General features: G+C 39.5%; 1 protein-coding gene across 2 annotated transcripts in view; it reads right to left on the reverse strand.

Annotated features, from left to right (window-relative positions):
- Positions 1-4107: 4107 nt before the first annotated feature.
- The window catches only part of LARS1 (leucyl-tRNA synthetase 1), a 349414-nt gene continuing 332578 nt past the window's right edge, over positions 4108-20943 (reverse strand). For both annotated transcript variants that reach the window (XM_069773113.1, XM_069773114.1), the window contains exons 20-32: positions 18981-19193; positions 17508-17565; positions 16570-16633; positions 15782-15965; positions 15457-15547; positions 14455-14595; positions 13765-13905; positions 13560-13670; positions 12311-12421; positions 10034-10138; positions 8085-8180; positions 7032-7164; positions 4108-4496 (exon numbers count right to left, since the gene is read on the reverse strand). In XM_069773113.1, coding sequence (XP_069629214.1) covers positions 4291-4496; positions 7032-7164; positions 8085-8180; positions 10034-10138; positions 12311-12421; positions 13560-13670; positions 13765-13905; positions 14455-14595; positions 15457-15547; positions 15782-15965; positions 16570-16633; positions 17508-17565; positions 18981-19193 — 1654 coding nt within the window. In that variant the 3' untranslated portion in view covers positions 4108-4290. The remainder of the gene's footprint in view (positions 4497-7031; positions 7165-8084; positions 8181-10033; positions 10139-12310; positions 12422-13559; positions 13671-13764; positions 13906-14454; positions 14596-15456; positions 15548-15781; positions 15966-16569; positions 16634-17507; positions 17566-18980; positions 19194-20943) is intronic.

Genomic DNA, 20943 nt, shown 5'->3' on the forward strand with positions numbered 1-20943 from the left:
GAATTCCTGAGTAAAAGAAGCCCTCCCCAAGTCTCACTGCAGAGAGGTATTTTACGATGTAATATGTAACAGCGAGCATTCATTTCTCATCAGCTATATGGCTTCTATATAGATTTACTTTTTTTTATATACCAGATTATTTATAACGTTAACCGAGGATGGGACTCCTAACTTTGCTCCTTACATGAGACCAGAAAGAAAAGAAGTCCCGTCCTCAGGCATTACCCAGGAAAGAAGAAATGGCAACAGGACCTCAGAGACATTCATCCCGTCAGCGGAGCAATGACTTCCAGCCAGGTGTGGAAACAGATGCCTGGGAGCAGCCCCAGCACACGGAACAGGTGACATCACCACACTCTGCACCCTGATGTCATACCAGCTCCCAACTGCCGGGACCACTCCTCGCCCCCCTATTCCCCAAGCCCCAGGCAGCAGCAGGCTCTCAAATTAAAGCATTCAATTGAATCAGGTTTGAAGGACAGAGCCAAATCCAGTTGACAAGAAGTTAAGTGCAGCTTTAGCATGTCTGCAAGGCAGTCAAGAGCATGTTCCTCCTATAGAGCTTTCCTTGCTAAAACACAACAAACCCAAACCCCGCCAGTGTGTGAAAAGTAGGCCCAGCATTTTGCTAGTGCCAGGGGAGATTTAACTCACCAGGGGTTTTCTGTTTTATTTTTAAAATGAAACAAATTTATCAAGTACCTGCAGAACAGACACAGAGAAGGAACAGGTTTCACGGTGCCTTGGTCGCCCATTGCTGCCTCCTTCATGATGTGAGCAACTCCTGGCTGGACACATAGAGGAGACAACTCCATCTAAACCTGCCACTTCTCTTGCATGTGCCGAGATGGGCAGCAGAACAGCATCACAGAGATGTAGCCCTTTCACTCTGGAAAACATCTGTAGAGAGAAATAAGTCTGCTTTCTGTCTGGAGCTGATTTTCCCACTGCTGACACGGCTCTGCAGTGCCAGACTTTGTCCAGCTTGGCATGGCATCAGGTGATGCAGCTGGTGGCACTTGCTGTTCCTCTGAAATTTTCCAAATTATTTTAACTTCCTTCTGAAAGAAAAGTTATTTATGCCTCACAACTTTTCAGAGAAAAGTATCCATGCATTCTCCTGAAGAGAGGAAAACTGAAGGGCACAGAAAGCCAAGGAAATATCCTATGGCGCTACAGCAGGGAACTGGAAGAGCTGGGAAATAAAAGCAATAACCCTGTTCTTTATGGCTGCGAATTTATGTACTTCAAAAACTGGCTCAGTTAAAAAGAAGAAAAAAGGTTCCCTTTCCAGCTTTCTCTAACCAAAATCATAACATGAAGACTACGAAGGCCAGAATTTTATTAATAATGTGGGAAATCTAGTACCAAGAAAGCCTCTTTATCCTGTTACTAGCTCTTATTGGGAAAAAAAGCACAAGAACCAGCGTAGCAGTGACATCTCCTGGAAGCCAACAAACCATCATCATAAAAAAAAAAAGCTCTGTCTTGCTCATTAACAATCAGTTTGGCTGATTCACTTGAACACTGAGACTGTAAGAAATACCACCATTGATTAACTTGCCCCTCATGGCAGAAAAAAAAACCCAACCACATACAAACACACTTTACAGACCAGCTCTCCCAAACATCTGTGGGTAAGTCTTTGCTCTCTGGACAGCTCCTGAAAGGAAAAAAAAAAAAAAAAACCCAAACAGATTATGAAAGAATAAGGAAGCAATATTTATTGTTCTAAAACTTAAATTTTTACCTGCTAAGATTATCTGGCTGCTGCTTTGTCAATATATTAGATTTTTATTGCTGTAATCCCTGCTTCTTGGAACTAATAAAGGTGCTTTTGTACAAGGAAATTAAGGGAAGTTTTCTGATCAGCTCGCTTCACCCGATCCTCAGCTGGTCTTCGTGGAGCACTGGCAATCAAAATGCACATACATGGGAAGAACATCCATGGACAAGTTACAAGGGGCAGTACAAGGGTTCCAGTTCCACAACGCATTGCCTCTGCTATCCCATATCCAGTGTCAGAGTTCTCATCCGAAGACAACAGAGCAAATCTTGCACCCGCCTCAGCCTATCTGGAAACCCCCAATCCCTCTTCTTGTCTTCTGTAAGAGATTTCTGCTTGCAGCCTTCGAGCCAAATTTGCTCAGAGGGAGGCAGCTGAACAAGAGCAATATTTGAGCCCCCTGGTTTTGTGAACACATTGACCCCTCACCACTGGAATCTTTGTCAGACTTTAAATCCCTCTCCTCACACTGACCCAAGGCATTGTGTCACACTGTCACAGTGTTTACACGCTTACCCACAACAGAGTTGGGTATGAAAGTCTCCCAGCACAGAGGGTATTTAAACATTCCTCTCTGGTGGCTGCAATTCCTCCTCCACTGAGTGCAGAGTTCAGATCAGGTTCCTGTCCCTGCAACAACAGACGCTCAGGAGGCTCCGCAATCGCAATGCTGAAATACCTTGTTTTCCTACCGCCTGGCTGCTGTTAGGGAGGTGCTGGGGCAGCCTGGGACCTGTCTCACTTTCAACCCTTTGTACTGGAAAGCAACTGTTACAGAGCAAGAAATCCAGAGATGATACCTGGTGTGAAACAGCCACATACTGAACAGAAAAATGCAGTTCTCAAAGGCATGTGCCAGAGCAGCACTAGCACAGGCATCTCACCATCATGCTCTGAAAATGAGCTCCAAACACCTAATGAAAACAGCCACATATGAGAAGTGACACTGGATGTGTGTGCTGGGGTTTATATTTCCAGTTTGGAAGGGAATTCACTCAAGACTACACAGAAGTAAACCTTTAGCAAAGAACCAAGTCCCAGCTGCAGTGGTGAAGGGATGTGACAAGCACACCGCTGCAGCTGGGTCCCCACGGCTCCAGCTCCCCATGGCCATGATGTGGCCAGGGCTCTTCTCTCCCAGAGGCTCCACTGGGAAGGCAGTGCCAGCTGCTTACCAGTCCAGTGTACCAAGGGACCAGCTCACCTGAACAAGCAAGCAGACACCTCTGCCCACCACAGACATTCCTCTTGCCTGTCGGTATTCCAGCAACTTAAAAGGCCCATCAGGGCTAGGGCTGGCAAAGTTTTTCTCCCAAGACCCTGCAGCAGCAGGAGTATTTAGCCTCGACCCTTCCACCTGCCAATCTCCAGCACCCAGGGACTGCCTTAGACTATGGAATCACCTTTTCTCCCTTGATATGCAAACCCATTTAGAGAACCACATGAGTATTTGCTTAGCGGGACTGCAGAGAAGCAATAGCAAAGGAAATCTCATATTGCATCTGTATAACCACAAACAAAACCTGCCTTTTCAAAGGAATAATAAAGGGAGGGGCAGAAAACGGCACACTCAGCAGTGCTTGGTGCTCTCAGTACAGCAGTCTTTGGCTCTTGCACTGCTCTTTCCTCCCACACTGTAACATATTATTAGAGGAAGTTCAAATGTTAAGCCATATGGAGCATCAAGAACTGTGAAACTGCCAAAGAGCAATGGTGCACAACAAAGTATGGTGTTTGTCACCAGCCATCTTCATGAATTTGCAGGCACAAGTCCTGAAGCTGTATGTGATGATTCATAACTCAAAAAAGGGAGAAAGCAGCCTGCAATAGTCCTGAAATTACCAAAAAACATCACCATTTAAAATCTATGAAAAGAAGACTTAACCTTTCTACTTAAAATAGATTTATGAATAGTTTTATGAAAGAATAAGAAAGGAAAAGTCAGTCTTTAACAGTGTTTGCTACAGACACTCATGTTTTAAGAGCTGAGAAGCATGGAAACTTTCATATTTAACCCTTTCTTAAGAGTTCTTCAGCATCAAATTACTTTTGAACTGGTAGTCTGTGTAACAGTACCCTAATGGTGTTCAGTCACCTGGGTCATTGAAAAGTAAGACACAAAAGTGTGCCAGCAACTTTTTCCCCTCTATTACAGAAGATTCACAACCAATTTCTCTAGCCAGATCCTAGCCTATTTAGGAAGGAGAGGTATTCTTAGTGTGGTACTCTAGTTTACTTCTGAAAACACCTGCCATAGCTGAAAAGAAGATTCGCCATGTTAATGTTCAGGATAACCACTTCTTTTCAAGAAAAGCCAAAGGGCCAGAGGAAAATAATTTTATTATATCCACGTTTAAAAGAGTAGGGGTGAACTTGCATGCAAAATTAGGTTGGTTTGGGTGGGCTTTTGTTTTATAGAACAAATTCTCATCTTTTTCCATTACAGATGCTTTCAAAGTCACTCTATGAACTTTCTCCATGGATCAAGCCAGGTACATGCCAGTTTAATGAACTAGATAAACAATTGTGTCACCAATGTCCTTTGTCAAGCCATTCTCAGTAATGTGAACGTGTTTCTCGTCCAGGTCAATGTGGAAGATGGCTTGCTCCAGAATAGGCGTTTTCTCTGCTTCTTCTTTGCCAAGGACTGGAACACGGCGGGGCCCAAGCACAGGATCATCAAACCTCATCAACTTCACTTTAGAGAGATCTGCAGTGAAGAGACTGGCTAGTTAGGCTACAAGATCTACACACAAGCTGTAGTATCAACTGAATTAATCAAAACAGTACTTCTGTATCTGCTCCAAGGAAATACATTCTCTCAGGAATAACATTCATGTTAAGATTTACACCCACTGCAAAGATGTCATTCAGTGGTTATACACCAAGCTACCAGCAGAAATGGGGATAAACCACACAGAAATACCAACTCCCAATACCGCAATCTAAGCACTAACTTTGCCATATCTGACTTTGGGACAGCTATGAGTAACTGAACAGTCATGGTATCATTTTCTGAAGAATGAACTTCAGAGACTGGGAGAACTGGGAAGGTGAGAGTTGTTTTAAACTCAATTTCCTGTTAAAATGCACACTAATAAAAGACTGCTAAGCAGACCAAGAAAAATCTCAAGGAAGCCTGGGATCTTTCAAGCCAAGCCTTCCTCCAAGTACAACCTTCTAGCCCTTGTGCACCAACAGAACAGTGACACCTTCTGGAAAAAACAGAGTGAGAAAGTCACTGTTGAATATCACTTGTTTTCAATCATTTCAAAATATCCACTTAGCAGAAGGCCAGTAGATATGCATACACACCTACTATGTATACAGTGCACTTCCCCCTGCCTATATTTTGCAATGTACTTTATCATATATTTCTCTCTGAGTGCACCATCATCAGTATGTAGTTGTCTTTGTTCTACAGATAAAGATTAATATAAACACAAGCTGCTGAAAGATAAAGAAAGAAAAAATTACTCTGCTGTCACAAGCTTTTGGATGAGGTCCAGTTTTCCTTTCATACCCAGCTCACAGTGCTTCAGATTTGTTTGATTCTTAATTCCTGCATTCTTCAACAAAAACACAGCTGCTGTTCCTTTAAGAAAGCTATTTTCAGTCATTACACGAGCCAGAAACTTAATGCTTGTTTCAACAATGTCTGACATGAGATTTTATCATGCTATTCTGTGTTTTCCTAAAATATATTTCCAAGCAGGTGGATAAGTGGAGGAATACTAAAATTATCAACAAGTAGGCTAGGAAAAATATTACTTATTTCCAAGAAAACTCAAGAGCACCCCCCTGAAATACTGCTACTTACAAAGACCACCTTTAGACAGTCAAGATACCACAAACATTTAAACTGACCACAGTAGCACTCCTAAGAAACAGCCTTTATTCCAACTGCAACAAGGCAAAAACAGGAAAGGGGCCAAGATTTTCTCAGTGCCCCACAGTGAGACAGTGACAAAGATGAAAACAGCATCTCTCCTCTTCTGTCTTAGTGCACAACACCTCAAGAACTTACGTGGCAGCAGAAAAGCCCTGCATTAAGTTACTAGACAAAACTATTTAGAAAGTAATGCAGCAAGAAGAGACAAAGTAATTATTGGCAGCAATCAGGATTTTTTACCAAAAAAAGGAACCTCCATAGAGCTGGATTTTTTAGCTCTGATGGAATTCAGGTTCCTAAACTACAGTACACCAGCCACTTCAGAGCACTCAACATGCTCCAAGTAAATATGCCATAGGAAAAGCAGCGCTCCCAAGCTCTGCCTGGAGACCTTTACCAGAGCCATCACTGCACCACCACTGAGACACCAACTTCTGGTAAGTGAGCAGTGATGATGCTGTCAGATGCAGCAGCAAGTTCTGGCTCACCAGCCACTTTCGCTTGGGTCTCCACTACTGGCAAACAGCTAACACCAGAGGACAGAATAGGTACTGTTACAACAGCTTAAATGCAAAGTCAGGTTCACCAGTGATGAAATGTTTTTGTCCTAATACTTTCACACCAGAATCCACTATTGTCAGTGGACTGAGTGCTCTCAAAGAAATTCTTCCAGTACTTACTGTGTCTCTTCTGACTGCAGAGTTCAACATTTAACAGCTAAAATCAAGTATTAGGGCATAAAGAATACAAGGGTAGAGAGGGAAGAAACAGCTCAGAGAACTCAAAAGGAGTATTAAACTACTTCCCACAGAGGCTGCTAGTTCGAGTTTGCCATAAACAATGGTAATTGATAGGGTATTGAGCAATTCTTCAGTAATCCAAATTTTAGGTGAACAGTTTTCCACTATGAACCAGGACAGAAATTACGAGGAGCCAACATAGCAACTGTTAAATTAATCCACCTTAGGCCAAATAGAAAAATAAATCTGGTAAATTTTTTTTCAGCCCTGGGCTCCATAGAAGCGGCAGAACCTGCCTATAACCAGTTATGGAACTAACACTTTTTCTTGGAAATTCAAAGCACAAGGGGAAATATCATCCATATTCATCTCTGGTTGGAACTAGGTTTCGGTGTACCAGTGGCAGAACAAGACTAATGAGGAAAACCCGTAGAAAAGCCTGCTTATTTGCATGTTACCTCTTTTCTTGTTCACTCAAACACAAAGCTTCTTGCTCCTTTCTAAGCATCTACTACAGCAGCACAAACTTCAGCAGCTTTCTGTTTCCACTTCTCTCCTGGGAATGTTAATCTAATCAGCATGTGATAGCTGTACATCTGTGCTAGTATTTTACCTTTGATTCCCCTGTCCATCTTCATTAAGCGCCTGATAACTGTCTCTCTATTGTCTCCTTGCCTGATTTCAATTTTTGTAGAGAAGTGGCCATTAGATGGTTGAGGGTTCACCAAAAATACAGACACACCGGGCTGTAAGAAAGTTAAGACAAACTTTAAAGGAGAATCCATATTTGTGATCCAAACCTCAGAGGAAACATGAAACTAAAACAAATAAACATCTTCTATCACCAAATACTCTGGATGGATAAACTTCATTTAGAAACACTGACTGCCAGTGGCAGAACACAAGCACCCGCCCAGCTCTTCAAAACATAAGCCAGAGTATGCACAAGTTTTTAGGACACATTTAGGGAAATCCATGAGATTTTTACTGTTGAAAAGTGCAGAGCTAGAAACATTCATACATGATACCACTGTTGTAGAGTTTCACTAATCTTACACATTACTCACTAATTCTTCCAAGACTCCATGACAGCTGTAGGAATACTTTTGAAAGGTTTTATTTTATGCAAGTGAATGGAATTTATTAACCCGTTATAAATAACGGATAAACACAGGAAGTATTAAAAAACACTTCAGGATTCAGCAAACAAGTAACATAAAGTTTCACATGGAAATTTGTAATACTTTGAAACAAGTATAATAAGCAACACTACAATTTCCAAATAACACTGGTGAAGTGAAGTTCAGCCATACTTGTAGAAGACCATCTCAATTCTTTATTTTTTGGCCTGTGTTTTAAGCAGAATACAATCTACCTTATCTAAACAGCAGTAGTCAAGGCATATGGCTGAAAGAAGTACAAGAGTACGTAAATGCTCAGGTCGCTTATTTTTAACAGTCTTCAGGTCAAATAATTAAATTGTGCTGACTGGAAGAGCCTTAAAGCTAAGGTACAATCCTAGTCACATTTAGGGGTCTGTACAAACAAAGGCAAAATAAATCCAGCGTTCACATCAGATTAAAGTTTTTAAATGGCATATTTGCTTTTGTCTGGGTTTTTTAAAATTAAGTTTTCAGACTTCCAATATCTGAATTTCTGATTTTACCTCAGTTCTGAATATGGAAAATGGTTTTCCAGGACAGCAGTCTTCTTTTATTTTATCTTCTGCTTCAGAAGCAAACTTCACTTCAATGTGATCCAGCTGTAAAAAGAAAAAAAAGGGGGGGAAGGAATAAACAGGAGTTTAATTGTTTTGGAGGGAACAACAGGAGTTACCCGGCCTATCAAAGAACTGTTCACATAGTAAAGTGGAAAGTAAATGTGCATTGACATAAGGCAACAATAGCACACCTAAAATCACAAACTATTGTTTGGAAGGGACCTCTGAGGGTCACCTACTCCTTGTTTGAAGTGGACTAGTGCCAACTAGTCAGCCTCCAAGGACAGAGATCCCCCACAGACAGCCCAGCCTCTCCAGGTCAGCTGTTCCAAGGCTACACTGCTGCCTTCTCCTCATGTCCCATGTCAGCCTCACAAGTTGCAACTCCAGCAGTAACTCCTGGTTACTGTCCCTTGTTTGACTATCAGCTCACCACCAGGAAAGCGGTTGGCTTTATCACCTTTAACTCTCTTAAGGGGCGGAAGATTTCTCCGAGATCTTAGCCCACCTCCTTCAGCCTCTCGCTGTAGGTCATGCACTAGGGTAGGCTCCCCCCAGACGTCTTGATAGCCCTCTGCTCAACAGCCACAAGTCCTCAAAGCCTTTTTAAACTGGGAGTGTGGAGTGGGGGAGGATGAGAAAGGGGCACAACACTGACATGTGGCCAAATTTGGGCTCAGCAGAGCTGGGTGGAGAGGGATGACTTCCCTTGACTTGCCAAATCACATCCTGTATAGGTAACGCCTTCTAATGTAGGTCTACAGGCAGCGTGGCTCATTTGCAGTGACAGCACATTCACGTTATGTTTACATTAATCTTGACAACCCCACAGTAACCCCAAAGTCCTTTGTAGCAGAGCTGATGGCCAGCCAGCACCAACTTATACAGTAATATGGGGTAATTCTGCCCTGGTACAGAACTTGAGAACTCCTGTGAAACTTCAGGAGATTTGATAGCCCAGTTCTCAAGTTTTTCTAGATTCTCCCACATGAAAGATCCACTATTTAACTGCTCGATCTCCCAGTTCAGTGGGTTTTGCAGACTTACAGATATTTTAAAATAAAAGTTGTTGCTCGCTCTTGACTTCGCTCTGATGTGGGACAAGTCCAATAAAGCCACATTTGTTTCATACTGTACAGGTTACAAAATTAAGTTTTGTAATATATGTATATATTTTCTAATTCTTGAAACAGTTGCTTTTGGTTTTGTTTTTTGGGGGTTGGTGGGGTTGGTTTGGGTTTTTGGAGGTTGGTTGGTTGTTTTAAAAACAAAACCTGACTGAGCTGTCCCCTCATTAACATATTGCCTATTGAACTAAATTCTGGTTATCATATGAAGCAGCGTAACTCCTGCTAGACTGGTATCCATCTTACTACATACCATAGTTTTAAAAGCCCTGCCCATAACTTGCTCCTTGAAGAGGGCAAGGTAATCTGCTAAGTTAACATGCTATTGTATGAGTCCAAGGATAGAAGTCTAAGGACTCTGATCATTCTTGCTAGTAATGCCTTGAAACACCTCCTTCTCATTTCTTCTGCTGAAAAAAATGTAAGATACCAGTGGGCTCAGATAAAAACATCTCTTCAAAAGCATCACTGGACTTCACTATCACAGATACAACCAGTCCTGCAGTAAAAACCACCTCTGTTTTGTGGGAACATGTTTGTATACTACACACCTACCACCAGGTCTCATGCCTATATTTAACAGATTTATACACCTACATTTGACAAATTTAAACAGCAAGGTTGAAATACAGAAAGTTGATAAAAAACAATTACTTGAGCAACGTACACTCAGAAGTTAATGTAAACAGGCTTAGAGCCTTAGGACAGGCTGGTCCTCCAGCTATTCCAATAAAAACCAAGGAATAAATATGCCAACTATGTACCAACCTCCAGGGAATTTGTCAAATAGACAATATTCTCCATAAGCACTGCACGTTCATCAAATTCCAGTTCCAGATCAAGAACACGTGAACCATTCTTCTCCAGATTTTCCTTTCAGAGGAGGAAAAAAAAAGAAAAAAAAAGGCTTAAAACCCTCTAAACTGTGCAAGTAAAATGATGCTTCCAAATAGCAAACTGTCTACATTAGTCATGAAAACAATAGGCTTTTAACTATGAGAGCTCTCTGCTGGCACAACATGCTAACGTAGGAGCAATAATTTTCTTGTAACAGGGTTTCTTCTACAGGGAGTTAGTGACACTGATGGGAGGAGTAAGAGCAATTAGAACACATTTTTAATATAAAATTGAGAAGGTGTTTGACATTCAGTTATTTATAATCCCCACTTAATGTGCAGGTTGAGAATTTGCAAAATAAGTCAGCATTTCAGTGGTATTTCACAGCAGGAAATTCAGTCTTATGACCTAGTTTAAAATAAAAGGACAAGCATACAACAACTGGACATGTTCACAGCAGTCGTAAAACAAGTTCTCTGCAGGGAAATAACAACTACTTTATGTGTTAACATAAAAGTAACTTAATTAGTCCAGAAAGCCAACAGCAACAGTCACAAGAGACAAAGTATTAAAGGCAATATAAAAACCACGTGAATTTTTTTTTACCAAAACAGAACTTCCTCTTTGGAATTTAATCTGTCCCTTTCCTGCTTTCATATGCTGAGCCAGCTGTTTCCTTTGAAGCTGTGCTTTGTCAGACTCAGCATGGTTGTGGTTTCCTGGTTTCCTTGTCAGTTTAATGTGAAAGATTCCCTACATTAACACTGAATTGCTTCCCTTTGTAAATCACAAAGTTTCTTCAACATTTAAGCCCTCCTTTGACGAATAGGAAGCACAAGCAGAAATGCTCCTTGTACACTGGAATTGCTGAATAACTGGTTTCAGAGAAAAACATACTGATCTAGGGAGTCTGAGCTCAGATGTTTCTACATCTTTATGTGAAATTTCTTACTGCTCTTTAAAAGTGAAAGAATCAATTACCAGGTAAGCCTCAGCATGCCAACCCATTCCCCGCGTGCACCAGGATCACTAACTATTGCCAGACTAAGGACATCAAAAAGCAGGGATGTTTCAGACCTAATACACTTGTAGGACTGAAAGCTTGTCTGACCTTTTTCAACTGTATCAGTTGATCTAACGCATCACTACATTTCTTTGCAAACTTATACAGGAAGCTTCACAGCTGCTTTGTGAGCTCTCTGTTCCTCTGAAGGCTTCTGAGCTACCATGAAAAGGAATAATTAGAGTAACCCTAAAGAGAGGGCAAAAGAGCACCTCCATTTATAAAACATTGCAAAGCTTACAAATAGAAGACATTATTACAAGCATTTTAAAAATCAAGCTAAAGATTAAGAAGAAAAAGTAGTATTTTTACACTCATTAAGATTTTTTCCATTACTAATCCATCTCAACTTCTACAGATCATGAGTGGAAGTCAAAAGGCTTTAAAAACCCTACTCTGCTTCCCATGGCCCCCCCCTTTTTTTTTTTAATTTAAAATTCTGCTTATTCTTTGCTTCTTGGACTTATCTAGTTGCAGTATTGAATTTTTATCTACAACAGCAAGCACAAAAAAGTTTCTTAAAAAAAAAATGCAAGCCAAGATTTTCATAGGCTTGCATAACTCTGGGAAAATAACAATGAAATACCAGAATATTAGTGATAAAAACATAAGAATGATACACAAATTGTAATTCCATTCAGGGCTCAGAACAGTCCCTTTTTTCCTTCCTTGAATGTAGGCAATCAATTATCTCTAAGCTTGTTCTTAACTTCCAAATGTTAAGCATTTTGATGTCTCTAGAGCAACACCTTATTCTCATTTCAGCACAAAAAACTGGAAAAGTCAAATATGGTGAGTTTCAAATGTAGAAGAATCTATGTATATTTGAAGCACAGATTATACAACCTGCAAAATACACAAGCCTCAACTAGACCATTAGTCCACCTTGGCTAATTCACAGAGACATTTTTATTACATCTTTCTTCCAGCAACATCAAAGAACTTTATAAACAAAAACATGAAGATGCGAAATAAGCAAGGGCCAGGACTGAAGTCAAATGTTAGTAGGAAGGAGATCCAGGAATGAAATAAAGGAAACAACAATACCCATGCACCAAGTTACAGATTATCATTGCCTTTGAGCAACATGTTTCATTCACAAAAGCTTTTTCTATATAAGAACTGTCCCTCTGACACTTACTTACCTTAATCATGGCAACAAAAGGCATAACCTTCTTCATATACTTCTTGAGCTCTGGCAAGGTGTTAAGCTCACTGGCAATTACTTTATTATCTGGCAGCTGACCTCCACTGACCTAAACATTGATGCACATCCATTAAGAAGTGTAAGTATCATTAAAAAAAACTTGCCCTTTAATATCATATACGCTTTGTGCTTTCCCTTAAATACCAACTAGGTTTGTCACCATCATTGATTCCACATATAATTTTCTCATCCATTTGAAACATTTTAAAAGTAAAATTTTAAAACTTTGACAAAAGAAACCCAGATAACTACTGCCATTGAGGCAACTCAGTATTATTCTGCATTTTCTTTATTCTTTCTGGTGACTACGTATTAATATACTTAAATTTTCTACTAGAATGCATTTTAAATCCACATTTAAGCCTTATCACAAGCACATTTAAGTGCTAGTCTCCTGAATTGTTTGGGTTTTACATTCAAAATTTAGATATTTGCAACAATCCTGTTTAGTGCATCAGACCAAACAGCAGATTTTTAACGCTGATGCAGAAAAAAGCGTATAGAATGCCCAAAGTTTAATACCCCAAAAACAAATTTCACATGAGGAATATTGCTTTATCTCAATACAAGTTGGAATAGTCATGGCTCTCTAATCTGTCAGCTACAATACTGATTTGCTCAAGCTGAGAAGGATGGTTCATCAAGATGCCAAAAGCCACTCTTGTCAGTTTCCCCATCTCAGAAGCAGATTCTTCTGCTTTCAGAAAAGCTTATTTCTTCTACTTATGACTGATGTATTCCATTTCAATGCATTTCTTGTAACATCACTGAATGGCACACACCTATTTAAGGACCGAAACAATGCTTCTAAGCCCACTTGCATAGTAAGACAGCATTAATCTGACAGTCAACAATGTTTCCTCAGAAATATACTTGGGAAGAAGAACATTTTAAAAGCTAACCACTTACAAATGAAAAAAAAAAACCAGAACACGAGCCACTTTTTACTCAAGATTGCCAAAAAACAATGAAATTATGCTGTCAAATCAATGACATTCCTTGGGACATTTCATTAAGCACCAAAATTTATTGGACAGTTGTAAAAGCATAAAGAAAATTAAAACTATCTTGCTTTATATTTAAATAATTCAGTAACAAATTACAGCTTATAAGCTTTTTATAGATAGAAAAAAAGAACCCACAAAAAAGCAGGTAAGCAGCCCAAAGAAACATGAAAGGATGACCACCTCATAGTGCTTGCGCAGAACTGATAAGGTGGTGTGCTGCCAAGGCGGGTAGTTCTTTGCCACATAGATGGTACAGTGAGAAGGCTTCTGGGGAGGTTCTTTAGTACTTTTCTAAGGAAACAAAGAAAAAAATTAGGAAGGAGTCATGAGGCAATACAGAATCATCAAGTACACACGCTTAAAAAGATGACCTAGTACACTTCACCTTTCCTTTCACAGGTGCCATGTAGTTCTTGAGACGGAGTCGGAGGTCATGAGCTGCTTCCATGAGGTACTGAGAAGAGCGAATTAATACCTCATCCACAGGACCTGCTATTGGCCACGAGGCTCTCATGATGGAATCGGGCTTTGAAGAAAGGAAGAAGTGACATGCACTGAGATGAAAACACATTAGTATCTGGTAGGTTTTCAATCCATTATAGCTTGACCGGAAACTGAAGTTTAGACAGTTTGAACCTCAAGGAGCACCCACCTGTAACTAGGTTGTAAAGGAGTAAGTATACAGCCAACAAGCACTTATTTGCAAGTGTGTTAAGGACTATAGATACAATTACACCTGCCATATAGCTACATAACTTCATCTACAAGCACAAGGCACTTAAAAAAAAAAAACAACTAAGTTTCATGCATAAGTGTAGGAATAATGCAATAATTTGGGTTAATTTTAGATCACAACTGAAGTGACTTGTATTAAAGCTGCATGTATCACCACAGTAACAGGCTAATTGTATGTTCACTGTCCTATGGACAATAAGTCACTATGGCTCTTCATATTATAAGACATACATTTCTTCTACTTGCATATGAAATAGATACATAAGCCTGATAGAAGCCTTACTAAAAATCAGTAAAAAACTTAGATCCGAATCAAGTGACAAAGCTGAAACATTAGTACCTTTCCCAGCAGTGACCAGATGTGCTCACATAAGTGGGGACAGATAGGAGCCAACAGCAAAGTCTGAACTTCAATAAACTTAAACACCAGCTCTCTGTGCATTCCTTCTATCGCCAGCTCACGATATTTATCTTTCGCTGCCTGAAACACAGCCAATGCAACCATCATTAACACATTCCAACTGCCATGGAGAAACACTTAGTAGAAAACACACACAATCCTTTGCTCTAATATGCCTTTAGAATGTAAGCATCTTAGAACTCAATAATGGATTATTACAAGAACTGTATTTTCCTGAAGCACCTGAGTGTGAATTTGTCAGTTGGCCATTTGATTTCTTGCATTAATATGGTACTTTAAAAAAAAAGTGTTTATTGGCACAGACATAAAAGACAAAAGTATCCACAACTGTGTATCAGGTACTATCACCCTGAACAGCTTGCATAAAGTTACTAGTAAGTACTAAGAAAAAGGCAATGAATATGATCTATCATTATACATATAATTCAGCCTACTTAATCATATTCCTGAATACCATAAAGAAGCCACATAAAGGAGTCTCTGTAATTCATTAAGTGAAGTGGCATCGTTCAGCAGACATTCCGGAGACATGGTTTATGGTATATCAAAAAGCACTCTGCTTTCAAACAATTTTGTTGACGTATTATCTGGATTTCTTACAAAGAGTTCCTTATTACAAAGGGGCTAAAGAAAGGAAGCACTCTTTTTAGTAGTGTCTTTTTTTTAAGCCATTTTTTGCCCATATTAGATATCAGGACTATTTGCAGCATCACAGTTGTCCTCCTCTGGACCTTTGTAAAATGACACAAGCAGACCTTCATAATCTCAGATTTATTCCATTAAAGTACTCTTGTTTCTTGGCACAATTCTGATTCCAATTCAGCTGTATAATTAAGGATCAGAGACATCAGGATCAAAAGAAATCCAGAGAGTAACAAATACCAAGTGTTAGTTTCTTACACCTAAAAAGAGACCTCCTACCTGAAATTCAAAGAAGCCAGTTTTCAGAGCTTCCTTAAACATCATCTTCTCATAATTTTGATCTGTCTTCACTATGCCTGCGCTCATTTCACTAGGGAGGGAAGGGAAGTGAAAATATCAATATTGCATAGTCTACCCCACATAATGGCAACATTGTGTAAAACACTATCAATGTCACCAGTGCAGCACGATCCTATAGCCTATTATGTAACATGTTTTGTTTTATGGAATTCATTAATTTGTAGGAAAGAAAAATAACTACAGAGATACTCCTTGCAAGAAAAAAAAAATGAACCAAACTGTATTATTAGCTTTTGTACAGTACCTGGCAAAGACTCTGTCATTGAAGGTGTTGGCAGGACCACTTCTTAGACTGTCTCTGTTTGCGATCATCTCCTTTACCCACTCCACCCATGTGTAGAGACGAAGAATACCAGCATCTGCCATGGCTTCCACAAAGTTGGCATCTTCAACAGTGTCTCCAGCATCAGCCAAGGCTAAACGCATGCCTGAAAGAAACTGGATCAGCTAACACAGCTGGCATGCAATTATCTGGTAGACATAGATGCAGAAGGCATGGGAGTCAAAATGAATTACAACTAAGTTTTCATTAAGAGTTAATAAAATGTAAAGTAAATTTACAAACTGCCTGGCCAACTAGAAAGAGATGTCTCACAAAGGATGCACCTTACCCAGGAGAGGTACACTGCTCTCCTTGGGAAGGAAACCAGACAGACACCAAGAACCAAGAGACTACCAAAATCACTGTCCAAAAACAAGAGCATGCAAAAAGAAACATCAGCATGCATGTATACACACCATTGCATCAACAGTATGTCTTATGTTTTGATCTCTTAAGCAAATGTGGAAGAATGAAATAGGCACCCCTCTAGGTCTCAATACCAGGAGCAGTTCTTGGTTGAAACAGGTGTTGTGCTAACACGCATTCCAATTTTCTAAACAGAGTTCAGCTTTTCAAACAAGAACAGGTGGTAAGCAGTAGATTTATTGCAATTCAGTACTCCAATAAACCCACTGCTCCTTTGAGAGCAGAACATAATTTTAGTCATTTTGGCATAATTGAAAGCCAGATGCAGGTCAGAACATACTTACCATCTGCAGAAAACTTGTCAACAGCTTGAGTTAGGGTAAGAAAGTTGCCTGTAGATTTAGACATCTGAAAGAAATAGAAGAGCCTTTATTTTCTCACACATCCATTTTGTTGTTGGATAAGCAAGACGGGTGCAACAAGGGTTTGGGCAAACCATTGAGAAAGTATTTTCTCATGAATCATAGCACAAACAATTTGCTAAATCTGAACTACATCTCAGCAAAAGCAGACTAAACTTTGCAAGCACTCATCTAACTCCTGAATGTTGAACTTGTCTTGACACTTGCACACCTTGTTACTACTAAGGTCCATATACACCACAGCTACAAGGAAATGGTAGCTGCCTTCTGCAACATTTGGGTTCCACCCCAGACTTGGTCAGGCTTTGAAAAATGGGAAAACCAGTACCAAAACTTAATTTCAGAAATTATCTAAAATAAACTTAAATACTACTTCAAAACTGGCGTTTTCAGCTTATCCTGCATTGATTTTTCATGGACTCTGGTGAGGTTTTTTTGCTTTATATTAGACAGTCTCCAAGGCCTAATTCCTATGTTCAGGCACTTTTAATTAAATTCAGTTTCAGAACTTGCATACATTAGCAAGTTATTGGCACAAACTTCTTCCTCTCACTGCATCTACTCCAATGCTTAACAAAGCTAAAATTTAGTAAAAAAACTACCCTAAAACTTAACAGAAATGCACCGACATCTTTACTAAACTGGTGAAGCTATACAAGAGGTAACTTAGAAAAGTGTTAGATAGACTTGGAGGAAAGGCAGGTCTTTACCTCTGATGAATGAAAAGCTGGAGGGCACCAATGAAGAAAAATTTTACTATTTCCTCCTCTTAAATTCCAAGAAGGATTTTTCCAATCTGGCTGGCAAGTGCCTATTTTGACAACCACAAAAACCATCTCATACATGAAGCCTCACTATACCTTTTCAGAATTGAGAAGGAGATGTCCATTTGCTCTCACAGCTACTGGCCATTTTTCTCTGTTTGAAGACAAGATACAAAGCATTTGTTAAAGTAAATACATTTTCTCTATTAAAAAAAAGAACAAACATTTTATGTTCCAGTTTGGGATGAACACCTTCCGTAGAATCTTCAAAAAATACCCAGGGGGTGTCTTAAAAAAATTAAGGAGTGTCTTTGAAGATGAAAAGAATTCCAATATAAGGGCTAGGGATTATCATTGCTGAAATGCAAAGCAGGGAGCACTGCACCTACAATTATACTTCATTTACCCCATTTCCCTCTATTCAGCTACATTTAATTTAAAGGCCAGTGACTGGCATTGCCCAACAGCACTTGATAGACTTAGGTCCCACATATCTCTACCAACAAAGGAAGGAGATATCAAATTCCCCGTAATCATCTTTACTATACATCAGAAAACAGCTTTTCCTATATACAGTTTTATACAACTCTTAAACAGAGGTTCAAGAGAATGCAAACATAGTATCTTCATGCACAGAACTACATCCTTCTAAAAGCACCATGTGATCAGCAAAGATTCTCAACCTGTACTGCATAGTCCATGGGAATATATATACACTATTTTAATGATCCTCAAGAAGTAATTAAGAAAACTTAATGATAATAAAGTCACTTAAAACCCCAGCACAGGAATACAATTCAACACTGGAAAATCCACAGGAGGATATATTTACAGAAGACATTTGACTTTTATAAGAGAGGCCAATGAAAGCTAAAGTTAAAATTTGTTCTCCGCTTTCACACATTTGCTTTTTCATGTGGCTACCTAACTGAGCATTTCATGCCTCCATAGGCAGCTAAAACAAATTAAAAACAGCATCAAACACCATAATTCCAACATCACCTGCATTTGGATTTAGCTCTAGATGCTGCTACGTAGTATTCTCTCCACTCCCAAAGGAGGAAAAAAACCCTAAAGATACACCAACGCTGTTTCAGTATGTTTTTTACACATACCCTCTAAAGAAGCACCAAGCCAACATATTGTTTAGTTAGGACATATAAATCCTTAGGTTTGCTCTAAAGCTGATTGAAACTGCCAAGTCAATTACGCTACTTGCTAGAATTCCAGTGTTTAGAACAGACAGGATTTCAGCAAGTCAACTAAAGTTATATTATGCAGTTAGATTCCAGTTTTGCTTTAAATAATGTTTTAGAATGTGTATGTAAGAATCTTGCATCTTAAAATCTTTAAAGGATTCTAGAAAAAATAGGGAAAATAATGGTACAGAGCCTTCTCAATAACTTCTACTATAGACAACTGTAACAAAGCTGCAATATGAAAGAATAAATTTTCAACCTAATTCTGAATGTTGTACAGTCCAAAAAAAGCCATTAGCAAATGTACCAGAACTACAAACTCTCCAGCTTTATCTCCTGCATGCCGGTTTTGCATTATCTCCAAACTTACCTTTGATCTGACCACATAGCCACATGATTATAGAGGTAGTACGACAGATGATTTGGAACAAGATCTTTGCCAGAAACTCTGAGATCCACAGGATACCAAAATTCAAACTCCTCCCTTAGCTTGTCCAACTTTTCTTTTGGAATCTCTGTTTTAGGAAACGGAGCTGCCTTGAAGAAGATGTAATCCCAAACTTCTTTGCTCATTTGATGTGCCCTGCACAGAATTAGTCCCATATTGAGATGTCACTAAAAGTTCCTCTTACACTCTACAGCATTTTGTATAAGACAGCTTAAAACTGTTGATTCATTCTTACAACATGCTCCATTTGATAAGCACAGCAAACATGGACAAAGAGTATACAGGTACTTTGTCTAAGATCAGATGAGCAAGTCCAACATCAGAAACAAAATCAGAACTCAGAACTGCTCAAGCCATGCCCTGCTTAAACTGCCCTTTGCTATTTCCCAATAAAGCATGAAGACTCCCATGAAGAAAAAGTAATTAATAATTAAAGCATAATCTTGACTGTCCTGGAAACCTGCTCATTTCTTTTCCAAATGCCACCCCCCCACACCCACAGCAGCACTTGTGACCTTAACTGCATACTGAAAACCTATTACTAGTACACAAGTTTCCCTGCCCTCCCTTGCACTGGGTCATAGAGCCATTCCTTCTGGCTTCCATGAAAGTAAAAGAGCAGGGGTACAAGGGAATTGCTGTACAATTCAAAGTCACCTCCTACATGGAAAAACTAGTGGTCTTTTCCCATTTGAATTAATCCATTCAAAATTAACATTTACTGTAAGACACTTTTTACCAATTACTAGAGGTAAAATCCACAATTTTGAATGAAAACACTGATGAGATGCAACTCAGACCCACAGTTCCACAGCCACAGGCCTCCATTAAAAAAAAAATCCTTGTTTCTACAGAGATTTTTATTCCTAGCTCCCTAAAATTTCGCTGATGTACACCAGATACTACCTGCACACATTTCAAATTAAATAATTGCAAATCAAAGTTTACTATTTGTTAACATCTACTAAGGTGCTTTGGCCCGTATCATGCAGAGAAGAAAAGCATTCTGGATCCAAAGTACCTCTAGTACATATTAAACAACTAGTTCAAATGACAGTCGGTACCACCAGTCTAGAATAAAGTCTTACGTGTACCAGTTTATTGGTTTAGTTCTGGTAGTTACTGTTCTATGCTTTAAATTACTGTGGTGTGCTGTGACTTAGCTTCCCTGTTTGGTGGCAGAGATCATTGTAACCAAATGGTGACTGATGTGATACATCATAAATCCCCTTTACCACACAGAGTAAGTCTTAGTAAAAAGTGTTTGCTAACACTACAAGAAAGATGTTACCTGCTCACGTAAGAGTACACTCTAATTGTATGTACTTAATTACATCAGATCTATAATTCAGTGCTCAGGATGCTCACTTCAAAGTTTGTTTCCAGACAGGCCTGGTATGCAGGTAGCCTCTCTATAATTAGAGAGGTTTGAGCCAAAAATGAAAGCTTTGCCAAGTCTTTCAGAACTATTTCTGTTTGTGTCCTGGTTTTGGCTGGGATAGAGTTAATTTTCTTCCTAGTAGCTAGTATAGTGTTACATTTTGGATTTAGTATGAGAATGATGTTGATAACACACTGATGTTTTCAGTTGTTGCTAAGTAGTGTTTAGACTAAAAGTGAACGATTTTTCAGCTTCTCACGCCCAGCCAGCAAGAAGGCTGGAAGGGCACAAGAAGTTAGGAGGGGACACAGCCAGAGCAGCTGACTCAAACTGGCCAAAGAGATATTCCATACCATGTGACATCATGCCCAGTATATAAACTGGGAGGAGTTGGCCCGGGGGTGGGGATTGCTGCTTGGGAACTGACTGGGCATCAGTTGGTGAGTGGTGAGCAACTGCATTGTGCATCACTTGTTTTGTACATTCCAATTCTTTTATTATTGT

The sequence above is a fragment of the Haliaeetus albicilla genome, chromosome 27 (genome assembly GCF_947461875.1).
Source record: "Haliaeetus albicilla chromosome 27, bHalAlb1.1, whole genome shotgun sequence".
Lineage (NCBI taxonomy): Eukaryota > Metazoa > Chordata > Aves > Accipitriformes > Accipitridae > Haliaeetus > Haliaeetus albicilla.